General features: G+C 40.8%; 2 protein-coding genes across 2 annotated transcripts; one reads left to right on the top strand and one right to left on the bottom strand.

Annotated features, from left to right (window-relative positions):
• The first annotated feature begins 1,539 nt into the window (after window positions 1–1,539).
• On the top strand, window positions 1,540–18,728 carry LOC134217559 (uncharacterized). The gene is made up of 3 exons (XM_062696337.1): window positions 1,540–2,601; window positions 18,018–18,181; window positions 18,247–18,728. The coding sequence occupies exons 1-3, from the start codon at window positions 1,623–1,625 to the stop codon at window positions 18,460–18,462; spliced, it is 1,359 nt and encodes a 452-aa protein (XP_062552321.1). The 5' UTR covers window positions 1,540–1,622; the 3' UTR covers window positions 18,463–18,728.
• Window positions 13,435–15,165, bottom strand: LOC134217558 (putative alpha-L-fucosidase). The gene is made up of 4 exons (XM_062696336.1): window positions 14,836–15,165; window positions 14,171–14,782; window positions 13,622–14,097; window positions 13,435–13,563 (listed from the first exon to the last, which is right to left on the bottom strand). The coding sequence occupies exons 1-4, from the start codon at window positions 15,059–15,061 to the stop codon at window positions 13,456–13,458; spliced, it is 1,422 nt and encodes a 473-aa protein (XP_062552320.1). The 5' UTR covers window positions 15,062–15,165; the 3' UTR covers window positions 13,435–13,455.
• Window positions 18,729–19,217: the final 489 nt, after the last annotated feature.

The following is a 19,217-nucleotide window of genomic DNA, read 5'->3' as shown; positions in this document are numbered from 1 at the left end:
GGTCCCTTCTTTAGCCTAGCGGTAAGATGCGCGGCGATAAAGCAAGACTATGCTTAGGGTGGCTGTGTTCGATTCCCGGTGCCGGTCTAGACAATTTTTGGAAATTGTCTCGACTTCCCCGGGCATAAATGTGTCATCGTGTTAGCCTCATGATATACGAATGCATAAATGGTAGCTTGGCTTAGAAACCTCGCGGTTAATAACTGTGGAGAATGAACACTAAGCAGCAAGGCACAGTGGAGGATGTAATGCCAATAAAAAGAAGAAGAAGAAGAAAAAAAATAATAGGATTGTCCTTAAACTCTATACCAATCATCTCTCACTTTTCACTTCTTGTTTTTCACTTTCAGCTTATCAATCTTGTCAATGCGAAGTACCAACAAGTTTATCTAAATGTTTTTTTTTTGACAAAGGCATACAACGGGGTCGCTTTTACGCGATTTGTTTTTCCTTATTGCTGGACTTTTCAAAAAATTTAGTTTATTTCTCGAAACAATCCTCCCAAAAAGTTAAAAATATCAGGTGATTACAAAGATGTGGAAACTGTGGAAGACCGTGAAATTGATAAATTCCATCCACATAAAAAACGACCCCAGTGTACAAAGTCGAACGTCTATTAGGTCTACGGGACTATAAAAAAGCAAGGAAATAATGGATGAAATTAAAATATTCAACAAATTACAAATTATTTTTTATAAACTAGTTTTTAACTTTTGTCAACTAGATTTTAAGATTATTGAATACAATAATAAAATTATTATACTAATGCTACCTATTTGTTCTTTATAAACGCAAATAACAATTAAGTGAAATCGTGAAATGTGAAATCGACTGCTACACAGCAAATAATTTTGAAAATTCAACGACGTGTAAAATTGCCGCTAGTCCCAACAAACTAATAAGCACTTGATGTTCAATTAAATTTGATTGAATTTTACAAGCAAGCACGGTTTAAGTTTATTTCGATTTGAAAGAAAGGTAAGAGCAATTGAATGTTACGTTTATTTGCATGCTCCAAATATGTGCATGAAAATACATTTAAAATCACAACATATTTTTATCTGTGTAGACTCCTTCATCTTCTAGTCATTGAAACCCAAAGTACATGGCTTTGTCAGAGTGAAATAAATTATAACAACTTTACAAAACACTCCACTCTATATTCTTTTTTTAATATTACTTCCGGAAAATATTCAAAAGAACTATTTGTATTGTTATGTTAGAAGCAAAGTAATTAGATATTTATGTCATTTAAAATTGATAAAATCTTTAATCAACTATTATTTTAAGTAACAAGGTAAGTATATATAATCCGCGTATCATCTAATACTCTTCTTTCAAGAATAATATTTTCCACCATAATCAACAAATGTTCTTCAATTGAAGTTCATCATCTTGATCCGACACCATAATCCACAAAATTATCACACGCACACACCGCATCACAGGCAGACGACGCTCTCGACTCGTAGATATGACGCTCCGCGTCTCGCGTGCCAAAAAATGCATTTATCAGACCGCCAACTGACCATTCTGGTTGCCGGTTCGCTAATCTTACTCAGTTGTTCCGCGGAGCTTGAACCCACAAGACGTTTTGAATTGGAACGGAACTTTCTTCAAACATGAGTTCCAATTGTAAGTTTTTCATTACCGGGTTATTATTCGTGATTGGTGTTGTTAACGTGCGCTGTGATACGTGTCCCGTTTATTTGACATTATCTTCACTTGCGAGGCATATCGAGGAAGCATCGGTGGTAGTCAACTGGGGTCCAGATTGTGAGACACCACCCGATTGGATAGGACTGTACACGGAGAATCCTGCTTTATCAGATGCCCCTCCGGTTGTCAAAATTATAGTAGACGGACAGAAATCCGGTGAAGTTATAACAGAACTCAAATTTGGTAAGCCACGCCTTCCGGGAGGATGGAGCTATGTTGAAGTTTTGCGACACATCCCGAAACGTCGGGCTCAACCACTTTGCTTCGACTTTTACTTGGTCGGTCACAACAAAAATAATGAACTCCTGACTTACGACTGCCTCAAAATACAGCCGAACTGGATGTTCACAGAACGCGACATCGGCAATGTTTCTCTGAAAGACCTATTCCTCCCTGGAACCCACTGTTCAGGTTGCTACCAAACCAAGGCCAATGTCAATCCCATTTTCTTGAAACATGTCGGTTACCGGCAAGATCTGGACATATGGACGCAGCTTGTATTCGGAATTCGCTACCTTGACTTCTCCGTTGGATATCAATCTTCCCACAATGGAACACGCAACTTTTGGATCATGAACGAAAGCTACCGCGTCGGTTGGATCGTACCGATTCTGCACGACATCCGCCGCTTCGCCATCCTTTCAGAAGAAACCGTTGTGTTGGACTTCCGACGATTCCCGCTAGGTTTTCACAACCACCCGGAACAGCACAACGAGTTCCTGCGGATTTTAGAGCAGGAGCTGGGCGATCTGGTGTTCCGCCGACCGCGCTTCGGAGACGAAGAAAACGACGATACCAACTCCTACCATCTGACGATCGACCAAATGCGACGGGAAGGGAAATACATCCTCGTCACGTACAATCATGCACCCAGTTGGAATGGTGAGTAGTGTAGGACCGGGTCAACATTAGAAACTGGTTATCACTGAGCTTTATCATCATGTTGTCTCCGGATTTGCAACCCTACAAGGCTAACCGTTCAAAAGTCTAAGCATGAAACAAAGTTGGCACAAACAAAGTTTCATCTTGGCCTTGTAATATTACCATTTATGGACCCCCCAAAAGTCAAAACTTTTCATTTTTTTATTTTATCCATCATAAATTGAAGGAACTAATGTCAAGGTGAAAAACGTTTGAATAAGCGTTTCTCCTCAATGAATATGAACAAAAGGCACAAGAAACTAAAAAAGTTAAAGTTTTGCTTTTGACTCGTTGCACGATATTACTTGTGTTCAAATTCAGTTCGACTAACAATCTTTGGCAAAGCTCTTAATATTACCTTCAAAAACTTTTGTTTCAGTTAATATACCATTTTACATACATTTAAATTTAACAGACTTTTTTTTACTATTTCACTTGTGCTCAATTCGAACAGCGAGGATGACAACAAATACGTTATTACAATTTGAAATTTTCTCTTTCCAATTAATTTAGACGCAACAACAAAACATTGGGCTCCTCAATATTCTACATTTCATAAACCTATATATAAAAAAGTCATAATACGAAACGTCTATGAAGCTTCCATCGAAAATAAATAAAATTGTGATAATTTTTTATACAATTCATTTATTCAGCTACATATTTTATATGTCCTGAATCGATGTCATTGATGAACTAACAACATCAAATGCACAGTAACGGACAAAAAATGGGGTTTACATTTGTTTACAAAAAGGTTGTTCAAAAATGCTTTTAATAATTTAAAATAGCGAGGTGCACTTGCCACTTTGCTACACTACACACTACAGCACAATAGACAAAGTTTGATATCAACATCGATCAAAATGTATCTTATTATGTTGGAGGAATCCTAAGTTGCTAAATACATTTCTCCTCATGCTCACCCCTATTTGACCTTTTTGTACCCCCGATGACGCAAGATGGATTTACTTGCGTTTTTCTACAGAAACTTGATTTGTTTAATTTTTTTTTAAATTAGGAAAACAGCATATTTCAAATTTTAAAGACAAGAGAAAAAAACAAGTCATTCTTTTACCAAATTTACTCAAAACACCCCACAACCATTAAAACAAGTATTAAAATAAAACGTTCATCGTGTTTCTGGAATTTACATGTGCGAATTTTTCTTTCTTCACCATTTTGATCAACAGCATACAAAAATCATCTAAATCAGAAATCAAAATTAGAAAACTCAGCATGAGAATCCGTATACAAAAATGGATCCGATGCAGTTTTATTGTGCGCTACTGTGTGCAACCATTAACTCTATAAATTAAAGTAAGTGGGACTGAATCGAGCGTCATCGTTACTGTTCGCGCTCTGCTGTAGCCGGCATTGTTGACGGGTCATTATCTAATTTATTACAAACCGTAGTTGCTGGCCGGTATGTACGCGAAGTAAGAAAATAAAACCGTGACATTTTGCAACATAATTTCTTTATTTTCCTCCATGGCACTACGTTCATACCGGAGTCTGGCATGAATTTCAATATAATGCTTATAGGCATTTACAGTGTTTATTTGATTGCTTTGTAGGGCAAATAATATATTTTGGACTTTTGGCTGTATTTGCATGTTTTTCCAATTAGCTTTCTTCTAAAAAATATAAAAATATAAGAATCATATTTATGTAACAAAATAAACAAAATATAGCCAAAAGTCCAAAATATATTCAAATGTCCAAAATACCATCATTACCCTTTGCTTACTAATAAACAGGTTATAAACTATTGCTTCTTTTTATGCATTACGTCTAGGTATGCATTCATGAGTTCACTTATTTATACTTCTTCTTCATTTGGAGCTAGATGGCACCATTTACGATGAAGAAATATGATACTCGTTTAGTTCTTGTAGAACTAAATACAGTATGTTATGCTGGAAGCCGCGAATAGATTAGAGATAATCAGGCCAAGTTTTTAGCATTTTACTGAAGTGTTGTATGGGTGATTTTGATTAGATTTCTAGTGTAAAATAAACAAAATTTGCTTAAACCACACTTCAGAGATATATTAATAACTTTGCCGAGTGAACTCTAATATTTCGTTTTTTTATAATGGTGATATCTAGCTCCAAATTACTGTTTTTCGATAAAATATTTTAAGCTCTTTTTAGTGGAATGTATTCAACCGTCTAAGACGAGTTTAGTACTCTTCATTTAATTCCACCAATTATTTTGATATCTTTGCAGATACGTATTTCGACCACAACTGTGTGGTCGTCTTCAGTGTCTCGTACTTGACTCGACTTAGACGAGTCAAGTACGAGACACTGAAGACGATCACACAGTTGTGGTCGAAATACGTATCTGCAAAGATATCAAAATAATTGGTGGAATTAAATGGAGAGTTCTAAACTCGTCTTAGACGGTTGTTTTTCGATATTTTACCAAATATTTGTCTATATAAACTTCCAATGAGTTTAACACCACTAAAACGCTGACCGATTTGACTCAATTTTTGTCTAGAGAATCAGGGCATCAGGGAACGGAATAAGCGGGCGGCCTATCAAACAATTTATTTAGTTTTCTCCCAGAACTAATACCTACCGATTACAGCAAAAATCTAGGATTTTCATTGAATGGAAAAAATCAACTTTTCAAAGTTTATGTTTATTCTACGAGTAAGGTCACGTGAGTCGATTTCGACTATTTTCACGAGATTCAACCATTCAATTAAAATACAAACTTCATTCGAGCAATCTCACGTAACTCTACTCGTAAATTAAGCCCGATTTTATGCAACTTCCAGATATCCGTGATACAACAAGTGCAAAAAACCTAGTGAGAAAATGCCTTTGTAAGGCTAATTTGAAACCTCGCTATACAACTTATGTTCGGCCATCCTCCTAGAAATCCTTTCAATCTAAAATTGACTCCGAATTTTATTCGAAACTTGTTTGTAAATTCGACAAAAAAATATTTAGAAATTCGTTATAAACTTTATTTGATATTATTATTATTTATTCAGACTAAGGCCGAAGTGGCCTGTGCGGTATATAAGAGTCTTCTCCATTCGGCTCGGTCCATGGCTACACGTCGCCAACCACGCAGTCTACGGAGGGTCCGCAAGTCATCTTCCACCTGATTGATCCACCTTGCCCGCTGCGCACCTCGCCTTCCTGTGCCCGTCGGATCATTGTCGAGAATCATTTTCACCGGGTTACTGTCCGACACTCTGGCTACGTGCCCGGCCCACCGCAGTCGTCCAATTTTCGCGGTGTGAACGATGGATGGTTCTCCCAACAGCTGATGCAACTCGTGGTTCATTCGCCTCCTCCACGTACCGTCCGCCATCTGCACCCCACCATAGATGGTACGCAGCACTTTCCTTTCGAAAACTCCAAGTGCACGTTGGTCCTCCACGAGCATCGTCCAGGTCTCGTGTCCGTAGAGGACTACCGGTCTAATGAGCGTTTTGTAGATTGTCAGTTTGGTACGGCGGCGAACTCTATTCGATCGGAGCGTCCTGCAGAGTCCAAAGTACGTACGATTTCCAGTCACTATGCGTCTCCGAATTTCTCTGCTGGTGTCATTTTCGGCAGTCACCAGTGAGCCCAAGTACACAAATTCTTCTACCACCTCGATTTCGTCACCACCGATGCAAACTCGCGGTGGGTGGCTCACATTGTCTTCTCTTGAACCTCTTCCTATCAAGTACTTCGTCTTCGACGTGTTGATGACTAGTCCGATCCGCTTAGCTTCCCTCTTCAGTCTGATGTAGGTTTCCTCCATCTTCTCAAAGTTACGTGCCATAATATCTATGTCGTCGGCGAAGCCAAATAGCTGGACGGACTTATTGAAAATTGTACCACTCGTGTTAATCCCTGCTCTTCGTATTACCCCTTCCAAAGCTATGTTGAATAGCAGACACGAAAGACCATCACCTTGCCGTAACCCTCTGCGGGTTTCGAAGGGACTTGAGAATGCCCCTGAAACTCGAACTACGCACATCACCCGATCCATCGTCGCTTTGATCAACCGTGTCAGTTTATCCGGAAATCCGTGTTCGTGCATTAGCTGCCATAGCTGGTCCCGATCGATTGTATCATATGCGGCTTTGAAGTCGATGAATAGATGATGTGTGGGCACGTTGTATTCGCTGCATTTCTGCAGTACTTGGCGAATGGCGAACACCTGATCCGTGGTGGAGCGTTCGCCCATACAACCCGCCTGGTACTGCCCCACGAACTCCCTTGCAGTTGGTGCTAGTCGGCGGCATAAAATTTGGGAGAGTACCTTGTAGGCGGCGTTCAGCAATGTGATTGCGCGGTAGTTGCTACAATCCAGCTTATCACCCTTTTTGTAGATGGGACATACGACACCTTCCATCCACTCCTGCGGCAAAACTTCCTCCTCCCAAATCTTGGTAATGACCCAGTGCAGCGCTCTAGCCAGTGCCTCACCACCGTGTTTAAATAGCTCTCCTGGTAGTTGGTCAACCCCAGGGGCTTTGTTGTTCTTCAGCCGGCCGATCTCCTCCTGGATTTCCTGGAGATTCGGAGCCGGTAAGATTATGTTCTGCGCGCGTTCTCCCAGGTCCATTACCATACCGCCATCTTCGTCTGCTACATCGCCATTCTGCTGTTCTTCGTAGTGCTGCCGCCACCTCTGGATCACCTCACGCTCGTTCGTAAGAAGGTTCCCGTTTATGTCCTTACACATATCAGGCTGTGGCACGTGGCCCTTACGTGAACGGTTTATCTTCTCATAGAACTTTCGTGTGTTATTAGCGCGGTACAGTTGCTCCGTCTCTTCACGGTCTCGATCTTCCTGCTGGCGCTTTTTCCTCCGGAAAATCGAGTTTTGTCTGTTCCGCGCCTGTTTATATTGTGCCTCTTTCGCCCTCGTGCGGTGTTGCAGCAATCTCGCCCATGCTGCATTCTTCTCTTCCACTAACTGCTCACATTCGCCGTCATACCAGTCGTTTCTCTGATCCGGGGGCACCGTGCCAAGTGCAGCGGTTGCGGTACTACCAATGGCGGATCGAATATCTCTCCAGCCATCTTCAAGAGACGCTGCGCCTAGCTGCTCTTCCGTTGGGAGTGCCACTTCCAGCTGCTGCGCGTATTCTTGGGCTAGTCTAGCGTCTTGTAGCCGCCCAATGTTAAGCCGCGGCGTCCGACTTCGACGCGTGTTGTACACCGTCGAGAGTTTTGAGCGCAGGCATACTGCAACGAGGTAGTGATCGGATTCAATATTCGCACTGCGGTAAGTGCGGACGTTCTTGATGTCGGAGAAGAATTTACCGTCGATTAGAACGTGGTCGATTTGGTTTTCCGTTTCTTGGTTAAGTGATCTCCATGTGGCCTTGTGGATATTTTTGCGGGGAAAGAAGGTGCTTCGGACTACCATTCCGCGGGAGGCTGCGAAGTTTATGCACCGTTGGCCGTTGTCATCCGATACGGTGTGCAGACTATCCGGTCCGATGACCGGTCTATACATTCCTCCCTTCCTACCTGTGCGTTCATGTCACCGATGACGATTTTGACGTCCCGCAGTGGGCATCCATCGTATGTCTGCTCCAGTTGTGCGTAGAACGCTTCTTTCTCGTCGTCGGGTCTCCCTTCGTGTGGGCAGTGCACGTTGATAATGCTATAGTTCAAGAAACGGTTAAAGGCCGCTTGCTCAGCTTGCACATCCTTGCGTTGATTGTCTGCCACTCAATCACGCGTTGGCGCATCTTACCCAGCACTATGAAGCCGGTTCCCAGCTCGTTGGTGGTGCCACAGCTTTGGTAGAAGGTAGCCGCTCGATGCCCGCTTTTCCACACTTTCTGTCCTGTCCAGCGAATCTCCTGCAGCGCCACGACGTCGAAGTTGCGGGGATGTAATTCATCGTAGATCATCCTGTCGCAACCTGCGAAACCTAGCGACTTGCAATTCCATGTTCCAAGCTTCCAATCGTGATCCTGTATTCGTCGCCTAGGTCCTTGCCGATTATATCGAGTCGCATTATCTCTTATATTGTTCGTAATGATTGGTTTTCCAGGCGGCTTATTGGGCCTGCGCAAACCTCCTGTCTCGTCGGAGGGCCGTCGTGTCAGGGCTTTATTTGAGAATAGTCCAAATTTTCATTTGACACACTTCTAAAAACATCTTCAAAAACTCCTCCTGGAAGTCAGGGGAAATCTATCCACAATTCATTCAAGAATTCATCCATTCTATTGAAATCTCACCTATCTCAATTTTCCATTCCTCGATCTTGATATCATGAAGTAGAGAGGCATCTGTATTACAAAACCACAAAGAAACCTACAGAACCCATTTTCATATTTTTCACAACCTTCAATCCATTAACGCTCAATATAATGTGGGTTGAGGAAACAGCATCAGGGCAGAAATGTAATGGGTTAGCAAGGTTTCGTACATATTTCCTGGATGTCTTACAAATACTCAAGGATCATAACAAACTTTCAACGATTTCCAGTGATTTCTTCCAGTTCCAGGGATTTTTCTTCTACACAGACTAGACACTGCTCCTGGTCAATTCGGACGTATGTATTGTTCAGATTCCGGAGCACCTAATAGGTTTATGTTGGTTCTTTGTGTGGAGGCTCGAGCTTCATGATTTTGCTAATTAAAAATAGAAGTGGGGTATTGACGGTTTCAAGGCCACTCCGCATGAATCCGGTTATTTAGACAGTGATTTTATGGAGTGAAGTCTTATGATTTTTTTCATGATTTTACGAATTATTTATATTCTTAACGATTTCACAATAGGATAAAATAAAAGCAATTTTTACCAATAAGACGACGTATAAAAATGATACTTTTGAGCTAAGAATATAGCGAAGTTACAAAACAAAAATGCAAAAATGGCATTCTTAAGAGAAGCTATATTGAACAACGAATGAGTTTGATCAGTATCCCATTGAAGGCATACTGAAGTACTAGGTTAATGGGAGGAAGGGCAGTTTATGGGCCGCTGAATAAATTTGGCCCAGAAGGTCATTTGGGGGCCCTCCTCAGCCTAGCGGTAAGACGCGCGGTTACAAAGCAAGACCATGTGAGGGTGACTGGGTTCGATTCCCGGTGCCGGTCTAAACAATTCACGGTTTGAAAATTGTCTCGACTTCCCTGGGCATAAAAAGTATCATCGTGTTAGCCTCATGATATTCAAATGCAAAAAATTGTAACTTGGCTTAGGAACCCCGCGATTAATAACTGTGGAAGTGCTGAATGAACACTAAGCAGCGAGGCAGCAACACAAGAGGCGGATGGAATGCTAAGAAGAAGAAGGTCATTTGGCCAAATAGGTCATTTGGCCGAATAGGTCATTGATTGAATAGGACATTTGGTCGAACAGGAAATTTGGCCGAATAGGACATTTGGCCGAACAGGAAATTTGGCCGAATAGGACATTTGGCCGAACAGGAAATTTGGCCGAATAGGACATTTGGCAAAATAGGACATTTGGCCGAATAGGTCATTTGGTCGAACTGGTCATTCGGCCGAATATGTTATTTGACGTCTCACATCTCACTTCTCACCGTGAAAAGTGATAGATAAAAAGTAAGAAGTGATGAGTAAGAAGAGAGGCGTCTTCCTTCTCACTTTGCTATTCCCACTTTACGCAGTGAGCTTCTGCTTCTGCAACTGTCACAATCAAGTTGCTGTAACCATTTTTGACTTACTTGTGCTGTTCGGGCATTGGCTTATTGGTGAACTGTTCTCGATAGCAACTAACATTATTACAGGAGGAGTTCCAAAGTATGCCGAAACCATTCCCCAGCAGTTCAGTCACAAACACCCAGGAGTTAACCCAGAAGCTATTGGAATCAGGACACATAAAAGAAGAGGACATAATGGTATCTTTTGACGTAACGGCATTGTTTCCAAGCGTTCCAGTGAAAGACGCTCTGAATCTTCTGGAGGATTGGCTGCTTACACAAAGGACAGAAACAGCATGGCGAGGAAAGGTGAAGATGTACCTAAATCTGGCAAGGCTATGCATGACGGAGAACTACTTCACATTCCGAGAAAACTACTGCAAACAGACGAAAGAAGCACAAATTGGAAATCCGATATTACCGTTTTTGTGCGAACTTTTCATGGCGAACTTGGAGAACAACCTGCAGGTACCAGGAGTACTACCCGAGAAATGGTGGTGATACGTCGACGACATTTTCAGCATCATCAATCAAATAATCTACCCAGGATTTTGGAAGCGATAAACAACGTGCATAAGGACATCAAGTTTACCCGTAAGGAGGGAAAGTAAGGTAAATTACCTTTCTTGGATCTACTGATCATCAGGGAAGCAAGTACGACATTGAGCCTCGAAATCTACAGGAAGCCCACGAACACCATGAGAGTCATCCCATATATATCGAATCATTCGTATCAGCATAAAATGGCAACATTTCATCACATGATCCACAGGATGCAGACGATACCCTTGAGCGAAGAAGGAAAAGCGAATGAAGTACAACATATTTTGGAAACAGCGAGGATCAACGGATACCAGGAGAGGACAATAGAGCAATCATCAACAAAAAGGAAAGGACCCTACGCCGAAACGGACTAACAACACTGTTAACGATCGATGAGCCACTGAAAAGAGTTTCGGTCCCATATGATCAACATATCACCAACCAGCTACGCCCTCGACTAAGGAAATTCGGCATCGATCTAGTATTCTCCAGCAGAAGTAACCAACTCAAGTCTTTACTGGGGTCAACGAAGGATAAAGTAGAAATGTTGAATAAGGCGGGCGTTTATAAAATAAGTTGCTCTCAATGTGAAAAAATCTATGTAGGTCAAACGTAAAGATCATTAGATGTAAGGTTCAAGGAGCATATGACGGAAGTAAGCAAGGCGAAAAGGGAAAATAATAAGGGATTACATTACGAATTTAGATCTAAGGTAGCAGAACATGTATATAAAGAAAATCACCCAATTACGACATCAAATATTAGAATTTTAAGAAACGTCTCTTCACCGTGGAAACTTGATGTGGCTGAGAGCTTGGAAATCTACCGACAGGTACAAACCTCGCTGTTGAATAAAGATCAAGGAAACGGCAGCTCTTGGCTCTTCAAGTTTCTACCTAAGCAATAAGATAATTTGTTAGTGTAGGTATATAAAACAATTAGATTAGGTACCTAGCGTAGTATAAATAGCATAAGCTGTGATTGTTTTCTTCAAGTCGAGTCAAGTACGAGACACTGAAGATGACCTTACAGTTGAGGTCGAAATACGTATACGTAAAAGTAATTCGAGGCGGTGGAATTGTACTAAACTCGTCTTATGACAGTGATGGAGCTGATTTCTTGCTAAAAGTGCGAAAAACCTAGTGAGAAAATGCCTTTGTAAGGCAAATTTGAAACTTCGCTATGAAACTTATGTTCAGCATAAAAAATCCTACTAGAACTTCTTTCAATCTGAAGTAGACTCAGAATTTTATTAGAAACTTGTTTGTAAAGTCAACAAAAAAATATTTTGAAATTCCTTATGAACTTTCTTTGAAAATACTCCAAAATTTCTTCCGCCACACTTTTAAAAAAATCTTCAGAAATTCCTCCTGGAAGTCCAAATAAATAAGGTTTCAAACCAGGAATTCCTTAGGCGAGCTTCTCTTGAGATTTCTTCGGAAATTTCTTCAGGAAGTTCATGGGGAAATCCATCCGAAAAAATATTCAGAAGTTTAAAATCCACCAGTCATACAAACAAGGAAACAAGCGGTGGAAACCATCGTAAACACCTCATTCAAGTACCTAATCTACTATAGCGTCGGCGGTAGAGCAGAACGCAGAGTTGGCTTCATGATGATCGGAAAGCAAATGAGCGTGTTGAGACTGAGAGGCAAACTCTTCAGCTAAAGCCTGATCGGCATCTATGCCCCAAAGAACGATAAGCCTGATGACGTGAAGGATGCCGTCAACAGAGTGTGAGATTATCCACGAAACTGTGACTACAACAGAGTAGGAACTGTTTGGCACTGCACAGCGACGCCAACGAACTTGTTGGTTTCATGAGAAGTGCCAGCGAGTGATAGACGAGGTTAGAGGCTGGAACCCGATATAATGGAGATCGGTACAGTGTTGCAAGGGCAAAAGAGAAACGAATCCACCAAAGAAAAGGCGAAGAGAGTGGGATAGCTGATGCACTGGAGAACATGGATAGAAACGATATGCGGAGATTTTACGCAACTGTCAGTGGCACGTGGTATAAGGCTGCGCCAGTACCCGCCATGTGCAATTATCGAGAGCGGAATTTGTTGACAGACAAAACTATGACGGCATCCAGGTGGAGGAGCACTCCGAAGATTTGTTGAACGGGGAAAACGAATGTGTATTAGGAACCAGGGTGGGTAAAGTCGACGACGATCAATCTGTGGAACCATCAATACTGGATGAGGTTAAGAAGACTTTAAATATGCTGAAAATGAGAAGCGTCAATCGATTCTCCACATTATTCATAAAATATGGGAGGATAAAGAACTGCCTACCGGCTGGTTGGGTTACATCATATGTCCAATCTATACGAAAGGGCATACACTAGATGTGTCACCTACAGATAGATCAATCTTGAAAACTCGGCGTACGCAATTCTATAAGTGTACAAAGTTCAAAGTTTTGTTGAGATTGATTTGCAAGTTCTCTCTATTCTATTTGAAACGAAGAGGCATAAAAAACAAAGGTTTCCAGTTTTCTGGACAAATATTTGGAAAAAAAATCGCAAAAGCGTTTTATGTATTGACATTGAGTATTAAAAATTACTTCCTAAATGAAATAAAATCTGGAGAGGAAAATGAAGTTAGTCAATTTCTTTATTACGGAGAAAGCACAATTTTCAGCGTCCACGCATGACGAAGTTGCAGACGATCAATTTCGTTCTTAGATGGGAATTCGATACGAATTCCATTCTGCAACGGCTTCCACTAAAATTAGAATATATTTCAGACCAACAATAATTAATTCAAATCGCAAGTAACAAACCTTAAGACTAGCATTGAATCCAAGCATGGAAATTTGTACAATCTTCCTGGAAAACTTATCCAGAGCGCCCAGGTCCACACTGTTGGTTTTAAACGGATAGTTGAGCACGATAGCATACACATTGGTGAAACTCACGCCTTCGTCCACCGTTTTTATCGATTTTGAGGTATACCATACATCGGGAGTAATGGTATCGTTCTGATATTTCCACGGTCTACTTTTATAGATGGCATCTCCATTAGTTTTCAACCATCGACCCATATGAGTTAAACGTTCTTCGAATATGGGATCAATTGTGCCATACTTCGTAGGACCAACATTGATCAAAATGTTACCGCCACAGCTCACCGTGGTCGCAATCTGTCCAATCAACTCGTCCGAAGTGAGAAAATCCTCCAGCTTGGCATTCTGACGATGACCCCAGCTTTTCTTATCAATTGTCATCGCATTCTCCCACTTGTGCGGCTGGAGGACACCTATCAATGTGATTGACGAGACATAAATTCATCTTTCGAGATAAGATGTCTTTGAAAAGTGGTAAACACTCACCTGGATTATAGCGATCAGAGCAAGTATGGAAGTCTCCATGAAGGCAGAGGGTGCCGATGCCCCAGCGATCGTTCGTTACAATAGTGTCCCTTACAGGTGATTCGTTGTATAACCAAGTGAAGAACTCCTTGGCCTTCCAATAGCCATCGGGAGCTTCCCAGTCGCCGTCACTCCAAAGGACCTCCGGCTTGTACTTGGTTATCATTTCCTTCAGCTCTGGCCACACCTTCAAATCAACATAGTCGTGTTTTAGGAAAACGTGCAGCTTGTCTTCGTTGTATAGACGATTGAACCATTCAAACAGCGAATAGTAGACTCCGAACGTAAGCTTGGTATTATTCCTTATGGCTGTTGAAAGTTCATCCAGTATGTCACGATGAGGTCCCACATCCTGTGAATTCCAACTGAAAGTATATTTCGAGGGCCACAAGGTGAATCCTTCATGATGCTTGCTGGTCAGAACTACGTAACGAGCGCCGGATTTGGCAAAAAGCAAGGCCCATTCGGTCGCATTGAACAACTCAGCTGTGAAATCACTCGCAAAATCTTGATATGTGAAGTCCGGTTTGTAGTTCTTGGACATAAAGTCTACATAATTTTCCAGTTTGCTTCCTACAAAAAGAGTTAGTGAAACTTTTGATGGGACTATCATTCAATTTGATAACCTTGCCAATTGATCCAGAACCACTCCGATCCAAAACTGGGTACGGCGTAGACACCCCAGTGCAAGAATATTCCAACTTTCGCATCGTCGTACCATTGCGGAAGTGGGCGTGAATCCAGACTGGCCCAGGTCGGCTCGTACTTTTCAACTTCATTCTCCTGTACGTCAGCAGCCGTGATGGAATGAATCCATATCACCAAGCAGAACAACAAACAGCGTAAACTCATCGCGCCACTAATGGACTTGATGCTCAATCAGCGATAATAGAACCGGCGCGACGAGAGTATCATGCCGTACTAAAGATCCGCGCATCGCTGCACCAGCTTTCTATCAACTTTCAACGGAGACCCTTACTTAGAGCGTTAATATTTAAATCTTCCTTCTCGTATACACTTGCCGTAGAATTATGGATCAGCTGTGTGCATTTATTATTCAATTCTAATATGAATCTGCTTTCGGTGTTGCAATTTTACATCTTCAGTTATTCGTTAAACGCTCGACTGATAAAAGCTACCCAACGTGATCTCACAGCCCATAATAAAAAAATACTTAGGGTAAACTGGGGTAATAAGCACCCCCGGGGCAAAACGACCTTTTGGCATTTTTAGCGCTGTTCCAGGAATACTTAAAAATAATGTTTATTACGAAGTTGTTAGTTTAAGATCCGAACTACATGCTCTGCAGTAAATACTTCCGAAAAACTGTCGAAAATATACTCAAAAATGCCAAACGGTCCTTTTTCCCCGGGGGTGCATATTACCCCAGTTTTAAAATAAAACCCAAATTAATCCACCTAGCGGTGATGGTGCCTTTCTCGTTCGTTCAAAAGGTTTGGAAAAATCTCAAATAACACCAATATGTGGATTGGTCTTATTTTTCATATTTGTTTATATGCATAAAAAAAATTCTCGCCAAACGCAATTTGTTGCAAACAAATCGGATGAGCATAAGAGCAAAAAATGGCATTTTATTTTGTAGTTTTAAAATTTAAAATCGCCATAACTTTTGACTCAATTGTACGATCCGGCCAAGTTTCTATAGGAAACAATGGGACAAGATTCTGCGTCGAATGCAATCTGTTGCGAGCGACCTGAGAAGCACACATATTGCACATCAATCACAGTATCTTATATATGACCGGATTCAGTCACAATATGGTTACTGCAACCAGATTTGTTGAACTTGTGTTGATGAAGGAATAAATAAAGTCTAAGTGCTAAAAAAGTGAGCTAGACTTTTTTGAACTCTTTTTCACAATAAATAGTAATTTGACCATAACATCTAAGCCCATAGTCCGATCTGGACACTTTTCAATAAGAAAATATGAGACATTCTGCGTCGAATGCAATTTAATGCGAGCAAATCGGTTGAGTAAAAGTGCCTGAAAAATGAGTGAGTTTTTTTAGCGATTTTTCCATAAAAAAATAGGAATCCAACAAGGATTCCACGTCGAATGCAACTTGTTGTGAGCAAATCGATTAAGGATATGTGCCCGAAAAATGAGTGACATTTTTCACGCGATTTTTTTCGTATGAATTTGTATTTTGGCCTTAACTCTCGATCCCATTGTCCGATCTGGCCAATTTCAAATAGGAAACAATGGGACAGGATTCTGCGTCGAATGCAACTTGTTGCGAGCAAATCGGTTGAGGATAAGTGCCCGAAAAATGAGTGACATTTTTCACGCGATTTTTTCGTATGATTTTGTATTTTGACCATAACTTTCGATCCCATAGTTCGATCTGGCCAATTTCAAATAGGAAACAATGGGACAGGATTCTGCGTCGAATGCAACTTGTTGCGAGCAAATCGGTTGAGGATAAGTGCCCGAAAAATGAGTGACATTTTTCACGCGATTTTTTCGTATGATTTTGTATTTTGACCATAACTTTCGATCCCATAGTTCGATCTGGCCAATTTCAAATAGGAAACAATGGGACAGGATTCTGCGTCGAATGCAACTTGTTGCGAGCAAATCGGTTGAGGATAAGTGCCCGAAAAATGAGTGACATTTTTCACGCGATTTTTTCGTATGATTTTGTATTTTGACCATAACTTTCGAGATCATAGTTCGATCTGGCCAATTTCAAATAGGAAACAATGGGACAGGCTTCTGCGTCGAATGCAACTTGTTGCGAGCAAATAGGTTGAGAGTAAGTGCCCGAAAAATGAGTGACATTTTTCACGCGATTTTTTCGTATGATTTTGTATTTTGACCATAACTTTCGATCCCATAGTTCGATCTGGCCAATTTCAAATAGGAAACAATGGGACAGGATTCTGCGTCGAATGCAACTTGTTGCGAGCAAATCGGTTGAGGATAAGTGCCCGAAAAATGAGTGACATTTTTTGAGTAGTTTTGCGCACACACACACACACACATACACACACACATACACACACACACACACACACAGACATCACCTCAATTCGTCGAACTGAGTCGATTGGTATATAACACTATGGGTCTCCGGGCCTTCTATAAAAAGTTTGTTTTTGGAGCGATCATATAGCCTTTACCGTATACTTAGTATACGAGAAAGGCAAAACGAAATATGTACTAGTAAATATGCATGTTGAAAATGACATGAGTTATATACACAGGATTATTTTTACACGATTTTTTTTTCCCTCATATTTTTGATCGTATGACTTCAATTTGCCACCAAAATATTTTCATCATGTTTCAAAAAATCCTTAATAATTCAAAAAACACATGGTAATTAATATGCGTTAAACATTTAGGATGGGTGCAAAATTGAGAAAGTGTAAAAGTGTATAATGAGTTCCTTACTGAAAAAATATTTTCATTGAATTCGTATTATTGAGAAAACCAATTATGTGACACAAAAAGCATTCAGACCTGCAGTACAAGAATAAATATATTAACTGATTCAAGCCTATCTATCTATTAGTTGAGGTTTTGCTGTTGAGATGAAAGCCTCATTCGTTCTCAGCGTGCATCGTTGACAAGTTCACATTTCATAGATGGGTTCACAAAAATAATTACATGGAATTAAATGAAATTAAATACATCACAATGAGAAACCCATACGAATAAACTTGGAGTCCATCATGATAATAAAAGCTTCAACCCTGACAACTTGAAAAGCTCACCTCATGGCGAATGTTGTACGCAAGTCGCATTCAGTACTAAAGCTCATTCTACCTTCTCTCCCATAGCTTCCGATCTGATATGGGCACCATGGAAAAAGCACTCCAGTTCGTTCCTCAAGCACACGGAGCTGGGCGAGTTCATGAAAAATCTTTTCTCGCAAAAGCACCAAGATGCGCCGAAAGATATCGGCTGGAGCTTCTACGGCGTACAGGGACTGCACAGTAGCTACGTAAGTATTCCATTTTGTACTGAGAGGGTTCTCTTCTCTAGTGCGTAACGTGAGGTCCATTTTAGACCCCCGACGAAGCCTACATGATGCCGAAGGAGCGTGCCAACCTGATCAATCCGAAGCTGATGACGATGCTCGGTGGACCGTGGAGTTTGAGGGCCAACGCTGTGCTCTTGGACTATTTCACCAACACCAATCTGATCGACATGGCAGTGCACACCAATCGTTACAAGACGTTGAAAAGTTTTAGCGAACAGGTTGTCGTTTTGGACATTCAGTGAGGGAGAATCTGATATGGTGGGATACATTGAACTAGAGATTTAAGAAGAGATTTTTGATTCTGAGTATTATGGAGTGAAATTTCATTCTCAGAGATTTAACAATTAACATGTGATTCGAATTCATACAAAAGTAATTCATATTATAACTAGGTTGTAAGCTTGAATAAGTTTAAAATCAATAATAAAGGCATGAAAACCTTATCCAAAACGTAATAATTAATTTGAGAAGAAATGTTTGTTGGTCCTTTGTAACCAAGACACATAAGTGAATGTGTGAGAACAGCGCCGACCACGTCCTTACAGTCATACAGGAAGAGAAGGATTGTTAATTCGACTCTCGTTGCTATTAGAGACCGAGAACTCCTCTGCATCTGCCCAAATGACTTGGGATAGGATATTGTGTTAGAAAAAAAACTACACACTTCCACAAAACTTTATTTCCGACAAAAAAAATAACGGAACATTTTTTTCTTGATTGATGACTTCAGATTTTTACTTTTTTTGGAAAAGATGTTTAATTTTGAGACACATTGAATGACGGCTTTGGCAGGTTTTGTTCTATTATTGTCAGGAGGTTTTTATGACTGATTATGCTCAAAATTGGCCTAAACATTCTTTGCATATCGGCTGCCAGTGGGACTTGAACCCACACTATTCCATTAAGTACAGGGACGTATTACCAAGCAGCTGTTGTAGTCCTTGCGAGAAGTTGTTCCATATCCAGCTAATTACGATCCCAAGTAACATTTTGAGTT

Source organism: Armigeres subalbatus, chromosome 2 (assembly GCF_024139115.2).
Source record: "Armigeres subalbatus isolate Guangzhou_Male chromosome 2, GZ_Asu_2, whole genome shotgun sequence".
In the NCBI taxonomy this organism is placed as follows: Eukaryota; Metazoa; Arthropoda; class Insecta; order Diptera; family Culicidae; genus Armigeres; species Armigeres subalbatus.
Note: the sequence above shows the minus strand (reverse complement) of the source record. Positions and strands in the feature narration are given on the sequence as shown.

Coding starts and splice junctions, on each gene's coding strand:
- LOC134217559 (XM_062696337.1), top strand. CDS start 1,623: ATGAGTTCCAATTGTAAGTTTTTCATTACCGGGTTATTATTCGTGATT. Junction 2,602..18,017: donor TCATGCACCCAGTTGGAATG/GTGAGTAGTGTA, acceptor TCTCTCCCATAG/CTTCCGATCTGATATGGGCA. Junction 18,182..18,246: donor AGGGACTGCACAGTAGCTAC/GTAAGTATTCCA, acceptor GGTCCATTTTAG/ACCCCCGACGAAGCCTACAT.
- LOC134217558 (XM_062696336.1), bottom strand. CDS start 15,061: ATGAGTTTACGCTGTTTGTTGTTCTGCTTGGTGATATGGATTCATTCC. Junction 14,783..14,835: donor GTTCTGGATCAATTGGCAAG/GTTATCAAATTG, acceptor CTCTTTTTGTAG/GAAGCAAACTGGAAAATTAT. Junction 13,564..13,621: donor GATTCAATGCTAGTCTTAAG/GTTTGTTACTTG, acceptor TTCTAATTTTAG/TGGAAGCCGTTGCAGAATGG.